This window comes from Python bivittatus, unplaced genomic scaffold (assembly GCF_059951505.1).
Source record: "Python bivittatus isolate LINGU-HERP-01145 unplaced genomic scaffold, Pbiv_v1 ctg000840_np1212, whole genome shotgun sequence".
NCBI classification, from domain to species: domain Eukaryota; kingdom Metazoa; phylum Chordata; class Lepidosauria; order Squamata; family Pythonidae; genus Python; species Python bivittatus.
Genome location: NW_028277113.1, coordinates 46,799,676 through 46,821,039, shown reverse-complemented (window position 1 = coordinate 46,821,039; position 21,364 = coordinate 46,799,676). Strand labels below are relative to the sequence as shown.

At 37.6% G+C, this 21,364-nt stretch overlaps 1 protein-coding gene across 1 annotated transcript; it reads left to right on the top strand.

Moving 5' to 3' along the window:
- The first annotated feature begins 56 nt into the window (after nt 1–56).
- Nucleotides 57–19,980, top strand: TTPA (alpha tocopherol transfer protein). The gene is made up of 5 exons (XM_007421867.4): nt 57–393; nt 6,493–6,646; nt 13,294–13,487; nt 14,540–14,650; nt 15,725–19,980. The coding sequence occupies exons 1-5, from the start codon at nt 193–195 to the stop codon at nt 15,896–15,898; spliced, it is 834 nt and encodes a 277-aa protein (XP_007421929.1). The 5' UTR covers nt 57–192; the 3' UTR covers nt 15,899–19,980.
- Nucleotides 19,981–21,364: the final 1,384 nt, after the last annotated feature.

Here is a 21,364-nt window from a genome sequence, read left to right as displayed (position 1 = left end):
CCTGGTGCTTTAATTGTTCTTTGCCATGGGGAGGGGCATCGAGATCCGTTTGTTTTCGCAATGGACTTGGGAGCTTTTCTTGGCTGTGCCAGTTGCTACTTTTTTCCTCTAGCTGTAGCTCTCCTTTCCTCTCCTCTCCTCTCCCAGTAGTTCTGGGCTAGTGGTTTTGTAAGCCCCTTCCTTCCTCTCGTCATGGACCAAGAGAAGCCTCGTTCCCCGCCGGTTAACTTCAACGAGTTGCCGGACGACTCTCCCCACGTGAGAGCCGCTATTGCAGCGCTAAGGCGCAAAACTGTGGAAGAGAATTTGCAGGTCCGGCAGTCCGAACTTTCTGACGCCGATCTGGTCCGCTTTTTGCGGTGTCGAGACTTCGACTGCAACCTGGCTTGGAAGGTAAAGGGATCCCGGCCCCCTTCGGACGAGCGGGAACGCCAGCGCCCTCCCTCCCTCCTATCTCAAGACTGGCGCGCGGGTTTCTTCAGGTGACATTTCGACGCTCGCGGTCTGGCTTGGTCGTGAAAGTCCTTCCGTGCTAAGAGCGGGAAGGAGAAATGCTTCTAAATGCTCTAGCTTCCTTGTTTATCCTTGGCCACCTTCGGCCGAGTGCTTCAGCCTATTTCACTATGGACACCGTGCCTAGACCGGAGAGGCAAACTGGAGCATTTTTTTTCTCTTTTCAGAGACTTCCACGAAGTGGAACGGGCTGATTCTGTAATTTGCAGGAGGATTGTTGATCGTTTGATTAAAGAGCTCAGCAGGTGCCCACACCTGGTTGAAGCTAAGCAAGGTTGGGACTGGTTAGTACTTGAATAGGAGACCAGCAGGAAATTGCAGGGTGAAGGATAGGCTGTTGAAGCCCATCATGGAAAAAGACAGTGGCAAGAGTTCAACAATGGCAGACCACTCCTGACATCACCAGGAGTTAAGTGCTTGCCTGGTTTTAGTTCATAATTCATCTTTTTCAAACCACTCTTGCCTCTTGACGGCATATTGAGCTGCGGGATCTTGGATGCCCAGAGACTTGCTATTGTTGAACGGTTGCCGTTCTTAATCTGTAGGTATCAGCCCTTCAAAAAGGGCCAGGTCAAGGAACACTCCTTGATGCTCCCCGAGTTACTGCCAATTTTCACACCTAATCCTTGGATTGTATTTATTTCCTATTTATTTAGGATTATTTTATATTGTAATTTTAATTGATTTTAACTGCTTTATAAACCTCCCAGAGTTGTTTTTTAACGGGGTGGGCAGTGACAAATTTGATTGATTGATTGATTGATTGATTGATTGAGAAAGAAAGACAGACAGACAGACAGACAGACAGACAGACAGACACTGCCAAGATTCCAGGAATGCTATTTTATTTTGTAGGATATCTTAACAGAATCTTGAAAGCCTTTCCAAAACCTTCCCTGCCCCTTTTTTAAGGACAGCATGTCAAGGCGGGATTATTCTCTTCCAGGGTCTCTTTCTCACCCTTTCTTCTTTCCTAGGACTCAGCAACCATTTAACCTCTCCACTTCCACCTCACTGACAGAGCTAAATTCCTCTACACCAGGTTGTGGTGGCTGAGCTTGGGTAGTACACTGATCCTTAATTGTCCAGTTCAGATTTCTTTAAGCATGTGCCTATCTTTGCTTTGAAAGCACCACTCATTTCAAGGTTTACAACCCCAGTAGGATTTAGTTTGTCCTTTTCCTAACTTTTTTGTGCTGTTAAAGACAGCTATAGTAATACCATCTGTCACCTTGAACCTCAGTGCAATAAGGAGCACAAAAAAGACAGCCAGAAGCTAAAGGAAGCTACCCCTAATTTAAAAATCTGGAGGAGCAATTAGGCAAGTTGCTGAGCAGTTTTTAAAATTCATGAAATGTGCTGGGAAAGAAAACTGCAACTGTACAAATAGTGACAGGATTCAAGTTTTCATGCAGTACATGCGTGCCACTGTTTTCCCTCTTCATTTCTGGCTGTATAAGCTTTTGTTTTCCTGTGTCATCTGAACCCAAAGTTCAGTGTTGAGTTTGCACAAGCCAAACATTATACCCAGCTAGATTACCACATTTCAAAGAAATGCAAATAATCCTACATGCTTGCATACGAATCCCTATTTTCACAACAGTTGCAGGAAAGTAGACACAGAAAGGGGAGGAGGGATAAGAAGAGGCAAATATCCTCTTTCCCATACTTTTGTTTATTGTTGCTACTTAGTTATATGATTATTAGTATTCTGTCACTTCTCGGTCCTTTTGTAATCTCCATGTTTTGCTCTCATCTTTCATGTTCTTACTGCTATTCAGAAAAATAAGCTTTCTGGCAACCAACTTCAAAAATCTATCACAAAAAGGGTATTAGAAATCTGAAACTTGCTCAGAATGTTGGGAATTTTAAAAGGTGTGTGAAGAGGGCGATGGTGTGGGATTAATTTACCATGATTTTTTTTAAATAGCAGAGGCTTCTAGCATACAGTTCTGTCTCCATTGGAGAAGGATTCTGTTTCTGGTATATGATAGAAGAGGCCGTTCAAAATATTTTTATTTACTCCTTGCCGAAGCCCTATTAAACTTTGCTATCTTAGTTTAATGTGATCGTGTGAGCATGTATGTAAATTTAATAAATAATAACCTTGGAATCTGCATACATATAGTTACAGAGCTTTGAGCTATTAAATTGTGTTCCAACTCACCTCTTGCAAGCCTTCCTGTGACTTGCACTCACATCAGATCAAGGTGCTGCCACTAATATTGCTAATATAAATAAAGTAAAACATTTATTTATGTTGACATTTAAATCCATGCAATGCACCTATTTGATTCCAGCCTAACTCATTTTAGTTCACTAAGAAATTTATGTGCATTGGCATTTTTTATTACTATAGGTGGGATGGGAAATTTGTTGTCACTATTGCATCCAGTAGCTTTCCTTTGACTATTTGAAAAAGTGCAGACAGAAACTTTATTGCAGTCTATGAAGATTACATACAGCTGTGTATATTTATAGTCTGTTTTAGCAACAATAGAGAGTAGTTTTTTAAATTAAAATCTAGACCTCCTCACTATGTCTCACCATATGTTCCTTCTGGTCTTCCCTCACAGCTGCCCTAATGTTCAATATTCAATGTTGCTGCTATAGTTAGATAAAACAAGTCTGTGCAGCACTTCAGAATGCAAAAAGGTGTTGTGGAATGCACTGTGGTGCTCATGTGATATCTCTTAACAATTCCTTAAAGCAGCTGTGTATTTTCCCAGGATCGCATGATTATACAATCTACAGCTTCCCAATGTGATTCTGAAAAATATGCGACTTGATGCTAAATGCTTGCCCATACATGCTCCAAAGCGACCTCGCTAAGGTAAAATACCTATTTCCAAAATGAAGACTAGATGGCAGTGTTCTTAAAAGTTGCTCAATTCAGTCATTAACCCAGAATGCAAAAAATAACCAGCAGCAATACTTGGACAGCTTCTAGCTCTTATCACCTGTTTTGAAGCCTGTAAGCCAGTGTTGTCCAAACTTGGCCACTTTAAGATGAGTGGACTTCAACTCCCAGAATTCCCCAGCCTGGCTGGGAAATTCTGGGAGTTGAAGTCCACTCATCTTAAAGTGGCCAAGTTTGGACAACACTGCTGTAAGCAGTTGGCTCCATTGTTTAGACCAGTGTTCCTCAACCTTGGCAGGTCAAGGTAGAATTGAAACTGACGCACCAGCCAGTGATGACAATCACTACCACGCTACGTATATCAGCTAAAAAAATGAAGAGTCATTAGTTATAACTTTATAGTAAGTTTACAAAGGTCGAAAATATTTGTAAAGAAAACATTAAAACTCAAGGCAATGGATACTGGAAGGAGAGAAAAAATGTTTGGCTTCTCCCATTAGGCTAGAGTGGAACCAGTTAAACAGGGACACAAGAATCCGGGAAGTTCTGATGCCGTAGCTTTATTATAGAAGAGAAGTGTTTGTATAAGAAGCATTACAGAATACTTCCAATAATGTCTGTGTCTCAGTTGGAAGCTCTATTTATATAACAACATTTGTATCTCTTGTGCCTCTTTTTCCTGCCCAGTCTGCATAAAGGGCTAGAAACAAAACAGAAGTTTCATCTTTTCCTTCCCTTGGTAATGGCCTGATCTAGTATCAAGTTGTTTATTTTTTACTGTGTGAACTAACTTTTGCAAAAAAAGCAAACAGTTAAAGTATAGATGAGGAAAGCAATAGAAAAGAATAACTGATTACATAACAGAACCCTTCTGAGAAACACTTTTCAGAAACACGCAAATTTAAACAAGGATACAGTCCAGAACACGTGTACCTCCGAGTAATATCTATTGAAAATGAAGTTTCTTCTGTATGTACGGGTGTACAGCTTGCATCAGTCTTGATTCCTGCCAACTGCTGGGGCAAGCCCACACAGTTTTCTTGGCAACATTTTGAGAAGTGGTTGGCTGTTGCCTCTTCCTAGAGCTGCTGGGGTTTGACAGCCCAAAGCCTCCCAGCTGGTTTCATGCCTAAGACAGGCCTAAACTCACAGCCTCCCAGTTTCGAGTCCGTTTTTTTTTTTTTTTAACCTACCCCAAACTGGCTCTCTTCTTTTCTATAGTCACGTATAGGTTTTTTTCATACGAGTTGCAATTGGTCTTGACCTTGTACAAATATCAGAATTATATCTGCTAAGTGATAAGGTGTAAAATAACATTTAGCACTCTCTATACATCGGCAGGATTCTATGAAATCTCTTACTTGAAAAGTAAGCAAAGAGTAAAATGCATTTACCAGGAAGTAAAGCCAAATGAGTCTATGATGATTAAGCATAGACAAGAAAGTGCCTGAAGCTTTCCATGAACAAGGATTGTAGCAATAGAATTAGGTCAATGACGTGGAAAAATATGCCGTTTAACTGATAATTTTTAAACATTTATGATATGTGAAATACATTACAAAGCCTGTGTAACAGAATGGTACAAAAATTAATTCTACAAGTCTCGGAAGATCATTCTAAGGTATGAAATAGTATCTCATGGATTCTAGCACCCATGATGACTTCCTCATCCAGTGAAACTTACAAATATGGTACGTGGCTTTATATAATGCTTAAAATCCTTTCAAAAGTTAAGCATCTTTTCCTGTTCTTTTTTGAATATAGAAAGGCAACATTTAACTCAAGTCTTTTGGTTCACATACAGTGTTGAACAGTGTAGCACAATATATGGATAGATTTTATATTTTCCCCTTTCCTCTTACTCACTGCAGCCCTAAGAGAAAGATTAAAAATATCACATCAATTTTCAAGAAGCTGCTATTTATTTAAGACTGCCATATCTGGATTGCAATAATCTAAACAAACGCTGGATGGCTGCCATCTAGTGGCCATATGGAGTGTTGCGGCCTAGGTATGGTAGCCTTCAGTATAAGTGTATATATGTATCCTACTTCAGACACATTATGCAAAGCTCTCTGGAGAAGGCTCTAATGCTGGGAAAGGTAGAAGGAAAGAAGATGAGTATGTTGAGCAGCAAGGTGGATGGACTCAGTTATAGTGACAAAGGGTGCACTGTTAGAAGACCTGGAAGACCAGGTTAGGGACAGATGGTCATGGAGAAAAGCTATCTATGTGGTCGCTAAGGGTCGATCCCAACCTGATGTCACATATCATAATCAGTGGTTGATTCCTACTTCTCCCCAAAATATATAGGGCCCATCCTATATATGCTGATAGGAAAAGAAGCAGCTGTTAACAATAGAGGAAAGTTGGAGATTACTTTGAAATTTAATTGCTGCTCGGAAGGAGTTTGGTGAAATTCAGTCTTTTGTCAGTTCTTATCTCTTCTTTATTCCCTGTCTATTTTTTCCCTATATAGTTGCCTCTTCCCCTTTTCTCATTTCCATCTGGTTTTACTTTTCCCTTCTCAGTGCACCTATCCCTTCCTCTTTCTGGCTTTGTTCTGTTTGTTTCTGTTTCTCTTGGAAAGAGAGAGCAGTACGTGCGTGTGAGGTTGTATGTATTGGTTCAGTGCAGGAGGGCGCTATATGTTTGTGAAGGAGAATGGTTGGTATATGCAAATGGAGATCAATTAATTTTGAAAAATGGAATACATTTATGGTGGGGACAGAATCTCTAGAATTAATTTCAGTTAGGTTGACAAGGTGGGGAAGCTAAGCTTTGCCCACTTTGCTTTCCCTTGCTTATAATTCTTTGTTCTTCCTTTGGGGGAGATTGTCTTAAATTCAGGGTGACTTGTCATTTGAGTAAACATGGTACATGTATAAAAATTCACCATCATTGTAGTTGTATACAAATTTTCTGAGCATTTTGTTTTCTGTTGAATTTAAACACATAAACTCACAGGAAAGTGTTATAAGTTTACATCTTGAGTATGACATATAAACCTTTAGTAGGATATTTCATGCTGTTATTACAGATACATGAAATTACATATGTATGGAATTATACTATTAGGTTATCTCATTTCCACCTCTTCTTGTTATTTCTTTTCTTAGGTCTTGAAAAACTATCACAAATGGAGAACAGAATACCCAGAAATAAGTACAAATCTACATCCATCCTCTGTTTTTGGCCTGTTGCAAGCCGGCTACCTTGGAATCTTGAAAGAAAGGGATCCAAGTGGTTCCAAAGTTACCATTTATAGAATTGGCAAGTAATTTTATGTTGATAATCCTATCTAGTTTCTAACTCTTAAATCAAATAAGATAACTGTAGCATTCCAACTGACAAGACAGAGAGGGTTTTTTTTTAATGATTTATGGATATCAAACTGGCTTTTTAAATTGAACCAATATAATTATTGTTGTCAATCTGAGAAGCATTGATTATATTAATCCAGGGTGGGTAACCTGTTGCTCCTGTGGACTCCCAACCCCCCTCTGGCCATGATAGTTGAAGTTGACAGCAGTTTCCTGCTCTTTTCAGTGTGCAACAAAAACTATTTTAAGCTCTAAAGTAAGCCTATCAAGATTAAAAATGAAGAGCTCCCCCAGTTCTTCCCAAACCCTGTCCCACCAACTTTGTAGCTGTCCTGTATTAACTTGGCCACTGACCACCTAAATATTCTCTGTATTGTTACAAGATCGGTAGTTCTTTGTTCTTGAATCTGGGTATAAGTTGACACAATGACACATCACATTTACACATGTATTCTGTCAGTAATTCAGATTGACTTTGAATTACAAACTGTGTGGTTGTAATATCTGGCCTAATTTTTGGGACTTTCTTGCTTCCCTGCCATTTGTTGGTTTTTGTCTGATCAGCAGTACTGAAGAACCAAAAAATGCATGTGCTTTTGTGTCATTTTAGCTATGGGTATTGTCTAGAATAGGTAATAACCAGTTCCAAGGACAGTTCATCATCTTACCCCTTCAACATGAGAAATGTCAAAATAGTTAATGATCAGAACATTGCAATGTGATTTTTCAAAAGCTATATTATTTCAACCAAGATAGAATGCGAGCCCTGGCCAAGGCAATTCAGACAAGACTGTGGTGCTCTTGCTAGTCTTGCCTTCCTCACTTCCTGAGCTACTTCATGGTCCTGAGCCAAGTGCCTGCAGCAGTAGCCTGAGCGTGCCGACCCCCGAGGGTGGAACGTCCTCCTCCTGCAGATGTCTCCATACCAGGACCCAGTGAGATGCCTCTTGGGAAGAAGCTCAGGAAGTGGTGAAAAAAATTAAGAACCAGTTCACACAAACCAGACTAGGTAACACTTCTAAATAAAGGTAGCACTAACCTATTTAGACAAAGCATCTATTAAGGGAAGGGGAAGATTTTTTTTTTTTAATATACAGTATAATTTTACCAAAAATTTTAAACACAAGAATAAGACTAATACAAACCAAAATAGAGAGAAAAAGGAAAGAGAAAAAGGAAAAAAATGAAAGAAAAAATCTAAAGATGCAAAAAGAAAAAGAGTAGCGTAAACATAGAAAAGAAAGAAAGATACAAAAAAGTGTCTTTTGATCTTCTTTACAGCAGTTATAAGTACAATTATAAATTGACCTCTCTCTCTAAAGTTACTATGTGACTCTTTTCTTTCTATAATCTATCCTATCTAATAATCAAAACCATAAACCATAAATTCATTTTTTCTTTTTTATGCAAAAAGTCCCTAAAGGGTTTCTAGTCCCTAATAAATGCAGATATTGTCTTTTCTCTAATCAGACAAGTCAGTTTGGCCATTTCAGTGAGTTCTGTCATCTTCACCAACCATTCCTCTGTCATAGGTATTGCCAAATCTTTCCATCTTTGGAGTAGCACTCCAGTTATCATATATAAAACAATGTTCTATGACTTTTTTTCAACTGCTTATCTATCAGTCCCAAGAGGAAAACTTCTGGTTTCAGTTGAGTGTTAATCTTTAAAATCCTCTGAATCATTTGAACCTCCTCCATACATCCTCTGTATGTATTTGGACCCAAAATTTTCTAGCTTTTTTGCGTATCCACCAAACATGATAAAATGACCCTTCTTGTTGTTCACATTTCCAACATAAATTTGAAGTACCTTTACACATTCTAGATAACTTTTCTGGAGTCATATACCAACGATACATCATTTTTAAAAAATTCTCTTTAATACAGTGGTACCTCTAGTTACGAACTTAATCCGTTCTGTGACTCTGGTTGCAACTCGAGTTGGTTGCAACTCGAGGTAAATTTTCCCATAAGGTTCAATGTAAATACGGTTAATCCGTTCCGCCCTCCGAATTTGGTCGCACCACGAGGCAAATTTCCCCATAAGGTTCAATGTAAATACGGCTAATCCGCCCTCCGAATTTGGTCGCACCCTGAGGTAAATTTCCCCCATAAGGTTCAATGTAAATACGGCTAAACAGTTCTGAAACATATGCATTTTATTTTTAAACCTCAAAAACCTTCCAAACGCCACAAAAACCTTCCAAACACCACAAAACACACCACAAGCCTCACCGAACGTCTCCTTGCTACCGCGATCTCACCCACAGGAAGCCGCGACCGCGTGGCAGCAGGGAAAATGGCCACGGATCCGGTTCGTAACTCGAGGCGGAGTTCGCAAGTAGAGGTAAATTTTTGGGGCCGGAGCTGGTCATATCTTGAAAAATTCGTAAGGAGGGGCGTTCATAACTAGAGGTACCACTGTATAACATAGTGTAAATTTCAGTCCTTTCAACCACATATTTTATTTTATTTTATTTTATTTTATTTTATTTATTTATTTATTTATTTATTTATATATATATATATATAGCTACTCATCTCACACAAAGTGACTCTGGGCAGTGTACAACAATTAAAATAACAAGTGAATAAAAACAGGCACTATAAAAAGATAAACAGTTATTATAAGAATAAAAACATTATCACAGATTTTAAAAAAATAGATTTTAAAATATACAAATCTTATGGAGAGAGCAGAATATCAATTACAGTGGAGCCATCTAAGAATGTCTCTGGTCCCCAAAGACCCCCAGGCCTGATGACATAACCAGGTCTTGAGGGACTTCCTATATGACAGCAGGGAAGGGTCGAGCCTCATTTCAGGGGGGACAGTGTTCTACAAGGGAGCCATGGCAGAGAAGGCCTGCCTACCAGTGCAAGTCCCTGGCCGATGGAATGTGTAGCATGCCTTCCCTCCCAGATCTAATGGGATTTTTCCCATTGTTCCATCTGTGTATTATGACCAAATTTTTATCCCACTTTATCATATATTCCTTGTTCTATTGTTATTAACATCTTCTGTTTCAAATTTCAATAAAAGTTTATACATTTTAGCAACCACATGCTCATTATTTGTACGCAGTTCTGTTTCAAAATCAGTCTTACATTGTTCAATGCCATAAATTCTTTTATCTACTTTAAATCTTTCTGATAACTGTAAATAAGAAAACTATTGGCAACTATGTCCCTCTGCCATCAGTTGTTCTCTTGATTTTATTTTATATTCCTCTTGACAGAATTCTAGTATTTCATGATATGTTAACCATTTGCATTTGCCTATCATTTCTCATCTATAGAATGTTTCTTGTGCTGAGAGCCACAAAGGTGTTTTTGAGCACAACCTAGATGTATATCTATTCCATAATCTCAATTAGGCATGTCTAAGATAATGATTTTTGAAATCTACATTAACCTTGTACCACAAATATCCATGCCACCCAAATCTCAGGTCATGTCCTTATAACTCTAAAAGTCTTCTGTTTCTCAGTAACACCCACTTTTTCATCTAAAGCAAACAACAACCTGCAAAATACAGTTTCAAATCAGGTAAACCCAATCCTCGTCTTTCCTTTGCATCTTGTAACACCTTATATTTAACACGTGGCTTTTTTCTTTGCCATACAAACTTAGATATATCTTTTTACCACTGTTTAAATGGTACATCATTTGCCAAAACAGGTATTGCCTGAAACAAAAACATAATTCTAGACAAGACATTAATCTTTATCACAGAAATTCTCCCCAACAACTACAACTGTAGTTACTCCCATCTTAATATATCTTTTTTAACTTCATTCCATGTCCTAACATAATTATTTTGAAATAACATACAATTCATATTTGTCATAGTGATACCCAAATATTTTACTTTTTTCTCAATCCTAAAACACATTTTCTTCATTAGTTCTGTTTGATCCTCTATTTTCATGTTTTTTGTTAACATCTTTGTCTTCTGATTGTTAATCTTAAAGCCTGCTAATGTATCAAATTCTTTTAATTTTCCCATTAATGTTTCTATTCCCTTTAGTGGATCTTCCAAAACCAACCCCAGATCATCAGCAAATGCCCTTAACTTATAGGTTTCTTTTTTAATCTTTACTCCCACAATTCTCTCATCTTGTCTTTTATTTCTATTCAATACAGTGTATTTCAAGAACTAACATAAACAGGAGACTAGACAACAGGCATCCCTTTCTTGTCTCTTTCTGTATCTCACAGGGTTTTGTTAGATCTCCATTAACAATTATTTCTGCTTTCTGTGAAGTGTAAATCGATCTTACCCGCTTAATAAAATTCTCTTCAAAATTCCTATCTTCCAAACTTTAAACAGGAAGGCCCAGTTCAAATTGTCAAAGGCCTTCTCTGCACCTAAGAAAATCAGCGTGGCTTGTTTTTCATTATGTTGCTCCAAGTATTCCGAAAATGTCCAACACATTTCTTATATTATCCTTTAACTGTCTTTTAGGTAAAAACCCACATTGATCCTCATGAATACATTCTTGTAAAATTATTTTCAGCTTCTCAGCCAAAATCGTTGTAAGCAACATAGTCATTATTCACTAATGATATCAGCCGACAGTTTCTTGTTAAAGTCAAATCTTGTCCCTCCTTAGGTATTAATGCTATATTGGCCACTTTCCAACTCTCTGACGTCTTTCCCCTCTATAAAATAGAATTCATCATATTTTGTAAAGGCTGTAAAAGTTCATCCTCAAAACATTTATAGTAAGAAGCCAGTAGCCCATCTGGTCCACGATCCTTTCCTGTTTTAGTCTTTTTTAATAGCTTCACAAACTTCCCTTATTGTTATGGGTCCATTCATAATCTGTTTCTGTTTCTCTGTAATCTTCGGTAAATTTGTTTCTTTAAATATTCATCTATTTTCTCTAGGGAAATTTCTTGTCCTTTATATCAATTGGAATAATATTGATGAAATACTTTTTACATGGCCACATTATCTGTTATTACAATATCTCTGTCTCGTAATTTCAATTTTCTTTTCTTTTTCTTTTTGTAATTTATCTGCCAACCACTTCCCTGGTTTATTTGAAAACTCAAAGTTTTTTTGTTTTGTGCAATACACTTTTATTTCCATTTCTCTTATTCTTAATATAGATAATTGTTGCTGGAGAAGCTTAATTTGTTGAGAAATAACTATCTTCTCTGGAAACTTCTTTAATTCTTCTTTTCTTTTTATCTCATCCAAAATAGCTTGTGTTTTCTCTTGCCTCTTCTTTTTGAGTTCACTATTATGTTGTATAAAGTAACCTCTCATGAAAACTTTGCTTGCATCCCAAACCATTCTTACATTTGTATCTTTATTAAGATTATTTTCAAAAAAACTCAAGAAGGGGGAGATCTGAAGCCTAGGGCTGCACTGGGACTGGCAGTAATATTTGGCCAACATTCAGTCAGATAGCTTAGAGATGAATGAATTTTAGTAACACAATTTCAGAAGGTTCTCAGGGCCACAAATGAAGTGTTTGTGAGATAAAAAGAGCCAAAAGGCAATAATCAGATAAAACCTAGGGAGTGAAGAGACAGCAACCTGGAAGATTTGAAGGCAAAATGTAGATTACAAAACACAAAGGGCCTATGTTTTAATCCTGTTGAAATAAATATTTACGTGCTCATCTGCTCAGTAATAAATTAGACTTTAGTCTCTCTCAGATATGTGTTCCATAAGAAATTTAAGTACTGTATAATCCAGCTGAAGTTAAGCAGTTTCCAATTCTCTTGAAAATAGGAGAAAATTTAAGCTTACAGTTCAGAGTGCATCCCTGTGTTTGAGACCTGTTGAAAGAAGATTAGATGCACCATTATTGCTGGGGGAAAATTCCACAGGTGTAGGAAGCTTGCTGAGAGTGTCCAATCCAATGGTAGCTTTTCATCTGTGTTATCCAAGCCCTTTAATTGCTCTCCTGTTTCAGGAATGGGAAAATTAAAAACAAACAAACAAACAAAGATCTGCTGGGCCTCTTTCTAAGGAAACCTGCTCTTCCCCCAATCAAGAACCGACAGGTTTGAGGTTGATGGAGGGTCATCCAGTACTTCATTTCCTTGTCCCATCCGTTTGGAATTATTTCATCCTTAGTCTTTGAAATCAATTATGTGGACATTTCTAGTAATTCTTATTACTCTCTGTTGTCTTTATTTGTTGTAATTGTTTTCTTAGCAAGAATAATTATGATAGAATTTGTGAAGTTGGAATATAAGGTAAGGCTTTATTTAAATTGTGACTCCTAATTTGGTTTAATTGTAATATAGCTTCACAGTACAGATACCATGGGTATTTCTTATTCTTTGCATGTATATGTTGGCCTTCATAATATTTATCGTGCATTGCTTGTTACTAGGAAAGTCATATCAATTTTAAAAAAACAAATATATCAAGATTGCAGTTAAGGCTACCTAGTGCCTGGAACTGTTCATGATGCCCAAGACTTGGGAAAAAAAATAATTAGACTTCTTAATGTTGCCCATTATTCTTGCTGCCCAATCCAGAATTTTACTTAAGACAAAATATCTATTTTGTGTGGAAAAATTGCCTTACGTTAAATAATCCACACATCTATATGTATATTGCATTTAGCATCATGGGACCCTAAGATATTTTCTACAGATGATCTTTTTCGTCTAAGTCTTATGGCATCTGAGCTTATTTCAAGAGAGCTAGACACCCAACAGAATGGTGTCAAGGTGATCTTCGATCTCCAAGGATGGACATTTGCTCAGGCATTTCAGATCACTCCAATGGTGGCCAGGAAAGTAGCTTTTTCACTCACAGTAAGTGTTTATGATTATTTATTTCACTGCAGTATATTGTGGTAATTTCCAAGAACTAAAAGCAGATAACTGAACTGAAGCAGATAAATAGCATCTTTTCAGTATAGTTTTATGCTACAATTCAAAAAGGCTTACACCCTCTCCAACTGAGTAAAGAATATGGCAGACATGCTGCCCCCATCTTGTTTTCTCTCCCTCTTCTATATAGTCAGCTAGGTATGAAGAAGAAAGGTGCTCAGATTTGCATGGACACAAGCACTGCTGTCTTCTTTCTCTTCAGGTTCCTCCTGTATTATTATAGTTCTGTGATAGAGGTTGAGGTGGTCATCTTGGATTTTCTGACACTGTGGCTTGCTTAAGGCACTGTTGGCTTATAAAGCAAAGATGTGCCCTATCTTGGGCTTGTAATTGATAACTTCACATTGTCTCCATACTCTGCACTTCAGTTGACAACTGCTTGAGTTAACTTAACCATACCCTTCTGTTTTCCATAATCAGGATCTTAATAAGGTGAGAGATATGTCTAAAGGAGATACAATTCTCAACCCTAGTCCCTCCCCACAGTTGAGTATTCAGGAATTGTTTCATAAATACCATCCACACCTGCTTCAAAGTGCAGGTGTGGTTGTCTTTATAAAACGATTAAGTTTAAAACCTTTTCAAAGAAATTGTTTTGCATATTGAATATGTTGACATTTTCCAGACTTGCTTATGTAAGTATAAGCCTTCAGATATTGGCACTCCTATACTTAGAGCCAGTTCAGTGTAGTGGTTATGATATCAGGCTAGAATCTTGGACAGTGTGAGTTCTAGTCCTGCCTTAGGTACAAAGCCAGCTAGTGACCTCGGGCCAGTCACTCTCTCTCAGCCCTAGGAAGTAGGCAATGGCAAACCATTTTTGAAAAACCTTGCCAAGAAAACTGCAGGGACCTGTCCTGGCATTTGCAACACTGACTCAAAGGCACCAAAACAAAAAACAAAAAAACCAAAAAACCCACCAACCCAAACCCCTACTTTACATTGATTCTCATTTCCCTTTTTCCTCTTGGCAGGATAGCTTCCCACTAAAAGTTCGTGGAATCCACCTGATTAATGAACCTTTGATTTTTTACCATGTTTTTAAACTAATTAAGTGTTTCCTCTCTGAAAAAATCAAAGCACGGGTAAGTGAGCGCAATTCTTATTTGCTATGAAATTGATCCACTACTATCTCAGAATATTTTCTTTTGAAATAAAAACATCCATTCTCTTATTCAACAACTCTATTTTATTTTATGTCCCTGTTATTTTATTTTATATCCCTGCTATTTTATTTTATATCCCCGTTAATTATTTTTTTAGTGTAATAATTATTTACTGGTGATAGGAATGTAAAAGATTGTTGTCCCAGATATTGCTGGGAGTAGCTTTAAAAAATCAATAACAGCCAAGTAATCTATGGTTCACATTTATCCCTTCCCAGGAAAAAAACCTCACCTTTGAAAATGCACAAAGTAGCCCAGCTTCTTGGCTATTTCCTTCTTTTCATAGTAAAACTATACTACATGATTGCAACATTATGGGTTTCTTCTGAAAGGCTGGTTTTCCTTTGCAGCACTTCCTGGAACAACCATGTAATCATTTAATACCACGTAATCAGATAAACATTCTTGGAGAAATCTCTTCCACCTCATATATTTTCAAAAGTAGTTCTGCCCTTAAGTTGACCAACACATTTATATCTGATATAAATCTGAGAGAATGGAGATCTTACCCTACATACTAGACAGTAAAATAGATGACATTTACATCTGTCTGTATGTTTCTTTTTGATAGTGTTAATTCTAAACCTAAAGCTGTATTGGCTGGCTGTGGGGGTAGAGGATGGGAGAAATACTTTCAGATGGAAGGGTGGAACAAGTTTGTTTTCCTATCTTGTCCACTTACCTCAACTCCGTATGACTTTATATACATTTTCTGTATAGATCTCCATTAATAGATTTATAATGTTGAAAGGGTCTATTTAGGGCTTCAGGTCTAGTCTCTTGCTCAGTGTAGGAATCCATCTTCACTTGATCTTATTTCTAAATTGTATGTAATTATCTGACTTTTTGGTTTGCAGAAAAACATACTTCCTTTTGATGTATTTGTAATGTTAGCTCATAAATTGACTAAGGATTAACACTATTTTAAGTGAATCTGGGAAGCTAATCTGTAGCCTAGCACAATATATGAATCCAGATATTATCTCATTGCAGATCTATCTGCATGGGAATAACTTTGCACATGGGCTCCTGAAACATTTTCCAGCCAGCATTATCCCAGAAGAATATTATGGTGAAGCAGCCTCTATCGAAGAAGTTTCTAAAGAAACGACTGACTTTTTAATGGAATCTGCAGATTATCTTCAAAGTGTTTCTTTCCATGCATAGCCCACTGACATGGAGTAAACTATATCTGGAGGAACAGAATTGCTTGATTATTAACCAGAACGAGGTACTGATGAAGTTAAGGATTCAGGTTGCAGGATCCAAAGGTCATAGAAAATTTGTATTAGCCTGGAACCCCCATCCCCAAAAGAAACAACCAACTGCATTTTAAAACATATATATATATTACAGACACTTTTCGACCCCTTTCTATCACCTGATGCTAAGTCAACGTATAGATTTAACTTAGATAATGCAAAATTGCTTTTGGATCAATGTCAGGTGTTGTGATTTCAGAATAAGGTTACTAGAGAACAAAATGAGAACGTCTCACAATACATGTACATTTTATGTGAAAGAGAATTGTTTCCTCCCTAGAAAATGTTATACAATTCTAAAAGGCTAATGGCCCCACCTGCTGAAACTCAGCCTGCCAAACTGTAAAGATAGCTTCTGCTGGGTCAGACCATATATTTTCCTAGTGGCCAACTAGATGTCCTGGAGAAGCTCACAAGCATGGTGAAATACCAATGCCCTGTTTCTTGTGTTCATATCTGGTACTCAGATCTGTCCCTATTTTTCTGCCTTCTGTGCAATAAGTGTTTTGGACTCCCTGTGAGTGATGATGTATTCAGAGTATTAACATGTGCATGTTTCCTCCACAGTGAGCCTCTGTGTTCAGTGGGTTCTTTCTTAGCTCTATATGTGCCTACTTAGAATTAAGTGCTATCGACTGTGTTACCCAACAGAAGTTTCTTTGGTTAACATAGATAAAATTTGCTATGTTTGCATAACCTGTTATGTCAGAACAAACCCTATTAAGGTATAATGTGATGGTCTGATTCACATAGGCATGATTTACTTAGTTTGTGCTTAACCACTGTGGTTTAAAACTCATACAATATGTTTTGATACATTGTGTAAATGTACCCGTAGCATTTAATGGGACTTCCTCTCAGGTGAGCTTACGATGTTATTTCATGATGCAAACTCACAAGGGGTTAATAAGCAGCTAGGTAACAATTGGCATAGTAATTACTCTTCTTTACTACTGATATTTTTTGAATCTTAGCTTTTGTTCCTGTAAGGCATAATTCTTGACATAATTCTCAAGAATATGGGTTTGGGAGGTTCAATTGCTATAAGCAAAAATTATAAAAATATTATTCATACGAGAAAGACACTAATGCTATTCTGACAAGAGGCACATTATTATAACAATTTGGACACAATATGCATCTGAATGAGATCTGGAGGTTGGTAGCAGAAACATTCCTCAATTTTTAAATACTTTTTCAGATACTATAAAGGAAATATTTGATGAAATACAATTTGAAATAATGAGTAGGTAGTATATATACATACATCTAAGCATCCTTATCTGTGTTGGATAACATTGTTAACTGAAAATGATAGCATTTTTAACAGAAATCACTTTAAGGCTATCGTGTTATATTCACCTGAGAATAATTTCCATTTCGGTTTCCTGGGATTTTTGATCAGTTTTTTTCCTTTCTTTTTGCACAAAAGGAAGAAAGAGAGAGAGATTGATTATATGGAAAAGGATTGGAAATAAACATCAGGATCAGTTTGCAAACCCTTCTCTTTTACTGAGGGAATAGACTGAATTATATCCCCCCCTTCTGCTAGTTGCAGAGAGTAGGTTTTTCACAGTCTCCAGGAGCCAACAGGAAAGGATTAAGTTTAAGACTCCACCCAACAGGTAGGACTGGAACCAAGCTGGCAAGCTCCCAAATACAAGATGTTCTGGTTAGAAATCTGTGGAGTCCTTGGTGTTCTCTGAGCTTTGTTGTTTCCTTGCAAACATTTCATTACAAGGCTAGGTTACATCACTGAAGATGTTACCTAGCCGGGTAACGAAACATCTGCAAGAAAACAACCAAGCTCAGAGAACCCCAAGGACTCCACAGTTCAACCTTGAGCTACATGTATTCTCTTTTATTGGTTAGAAATCTTTATTGAAGAAAAGTTAGGAACTCATAAAGAAATCTAGCAATGTCTGCCTTTCATGAGCAAGCTTTCTCTATAGAAACAATATTCAAGCCCTTTTCTGACTCCTTCTCTTTCTTACCCTACCTAATGGGCTTCCCAACTCATCACCCTTCCCTTTTTTACAGGCGGGTTGCTTTCCATCTGTGCCTTGATTTTGCAACATTAAGTTTGCTGTCACATTCTTTTTCTCTGACTGTGAGTGCTAATTTTCACACCCGCAAAGAACTTTCCAGTTCCTTGGGAAGGAAAAGCCTTCAGTCTTCTTGAAAAAAGCTGGCCCACAGAAAGCACTAGCTTTCAGCGGGCTCCAGTGTCTGTGCCCACTTTTGGGAAGAACAAAGAGAAACAGAGCTGGCTTGCAGAAGGGCAATGTCTCCAAGAAGGCCATGCAACAGCCTTCCAAACAAAGATTATATACTCCTTCTTCTAACCTTGTAGTAAGCATAACTACTGCAGAACCAGAAAGGGCTTAAGGCATCTGGGCAGCAGTGATTGTTATATCCTTTGACAGACTGCCCCAGACTGCCAGCAAAAAAAAAGACAGACAGCATGTGTGGCTACCAGCTGAGAAGCAGGAGGAGAATCCATGAACACAGAAGGACCCCAGAACCGGGTAATTGAGCAGCATTTCCAGTGGTATCTCCCCAGTGATCCCAAATTAGTATGTCTGGCACAGCGTCAAGAGATGATTTCCACCAATACCCTAAAGAGGGATGCTTGGACAGAATCTTGGCTACTTCACTCACATGATCCAAAATCCTAGTGGGAAGAACTGCGGAGAAGAGCCAGTATGGGGAGCACAGAAAGTAAAAACAGCTTCAGAAATAAGTCCTGTACGGCAGTGTTTCTCAACCTTGGCAACTTATGTGGGCTTCAATTCCTATGGTAGCTAGAGAATTCTGGGAGTTGAAATTGGCACATCTTAACTTTGCCAGGGTTGAGAAAGACTGCTCTACAGTGTTATGACACTTACTCTCAGATAAGCATGCAAACTGAAACAAAACAAAACTAAAAACAAAAATATATATTTACTGCATCAAAAAAGACAGAACATTCATGCTGCTGAGTTTTCTTTGTACCTTTCTATGTACCATGCTTTCCTATTCTGATTATACTTTTTACTAATGTTAAAGTTTATATTTCTATGGGAATGAGTCTGTTTACCAGACAAAGACTATTTTGCAAATTGTTAAATCAGCTAAGAAACTGAAAACAAATACTTTAAAGTTGTAAGCATAAGCACTTTTCTTGGAGCAAAACCCACAAGAACAATGGGATTTAGTGTGCATAAAATGCAATATAAAGAAATCAATTAACTCAATAGTGGTATACTTTAGATGCTGGTGTTATACTTTTTTAGTTGTCCTTTGCAGTTCTAACATGCAGTTTGCATTTTTATATAAATTACTCTGGGTATTTTTAATAGAAAAATTCAAAACTATTAACAAATAATAAAGTTTTAATAATATGAAGCTTTTTATTAAATGTATTTTATTCAGTAAGCTTTGGATTATATTAGCATTGGATATTTTCCAACTAGATGAGCAAAGAACTTCGAATTCTTCCATCCAGAATTGTATGCTTCTGACTTTACAGCTGCCCAAAATGCTGTTGTCATGTGCTCAGCATGCAAGTTCCTATGTATGAAGTGCATTCCTATGTAATAATGTGTGTGTGTTTTGTATGTAAAATATACATTTGAAAGCCACTCAACATCCTGTGTATGCATACTTTGGAGGAAAACAGAAGCCCATCCCAGTTAGTAGATGGCATGGGAAAATGTGTCATTCTGACTGACTCAAATCTTACAAAGGTTTATGCCTCCAATTTCGTAGTGGCAATTGTCATGTTGCTTCATTATGCATTCATATGCAATGCATGACATGGACTCTTGATCAGAGAGAATGACTTTTTATTTCAGCAGCTTTCCATATGACTGCAGGGTTCTAGGGACAGCGGCAATTTTCTGGAACTTGTTTGTGGCATTCTGAACATGGCTTATTGGCAACCCCAAAGCTGATCTTGTAATACACATTTAATAGATAAATAAATAAATACTGGCTTGCTTGTCACCACTGCGTTTATTGATTTTATTAAATCCAAAGGCCACCCAACTGCAGATGACTCTGGGCAGCTTTTGGTTTAAAAAGTAAGAGAACCAAGAAACAAAGGAAAAAAAGAACCAGCCAGAAAAACATACTATATAGTATAACAGGAACCAAGCAGAAACGGATATTTCAAACACTTGTCAATCTTTCCTTTACCAAAGTACAACAAATTTTTAGTGTTTAAGCCACATAAAGCCACAGAATGTAAATTTCTGTATTATTCTCCCCTCCTTTTAGAGAGAGATCTTATATCAGGGTTCCTCAACCTCAGCAACTTTAAGATGGGTGGACTTCAACTCCCAGAATTCCCCAGCCAGCCATGCTGGATGGGGAATTCTGGGAGTTGAAGTTCACCCATCTTAAAGTTGCTGAGGTTGAGGAACCCTGTCTTATATGATCTAACCAGTTCTTATCACTCATTGATAGCTTTCTGTGCGAGGCAACTGTGTTTTATGAGGGAAGGAAGAAGTGCATGCTATTGGCTGTTACTACTCTAAAATATACTCCTCCCTCATCTTCCCCTCTTTCCATGTGGACAACCAGGATAGGAGCCAGGCGGGATACCCCTAAGGATGCCAAGTCTAAGTTGCAAAAATCCAGGCACCCATTACATGGCAACAAAACAAACTTGTTTTGCAACCCAGAAGAGGTGCCCGGGGGAGGCTGCTGCTTTAACACGTCCTGTAATCCACACGATGGCCCAAAAGTATGTTGGCATAATTTGTTCTGTCCCAATAGCTGAAATCTAATCTGCCCAAGTAACAAGGACAGTAAAGGATGCTGTGGGTCAACTTAAGGAAAGCGGATTTCCTGCTAGCCAAAAAAAAGAAAAAAAATCCACCAACCACTGGGAGAGAGATGAGTTTTAACATGACAACACCTGTCAAAACTTTTTATTTTTTTTTAATAATATTTTATTGAAATTTTAAAGTTACAAATTTAAAAGTTAGAAAGGAAAAAGAAAATTGGAAATACAAAATATAAAGGAAAGGAAAAGGAAAAGTGAGATAAAGAAAAAGAAAGATATGAAAAATAAAAAGTTTTAATTTTTTTATTGCTTTTTAATTTACACCTGTCAAAATTTAATCTGGGGAACAGATGGAGGGTTTCTACTTCTGCTTTTCTGGGAAGCCCTAACTCACCCTTGGGAACAGTGCTGCAGCTTCTAGGTACCCCAAGAATGATCCACAGATTTTTGCCCACTTGTCTGTCTTGTGCAGTTGTTCGCTCTTGGTTTTTCTTGTGTACTCTCTCTTTTTCCTTGTTCTTGCTCACTCTGCTTGTCTGTCTTTCTCTTGCTTGCCACAAAAACAACAGAACACCACAGGCCCTGCTGCATCACCACCAT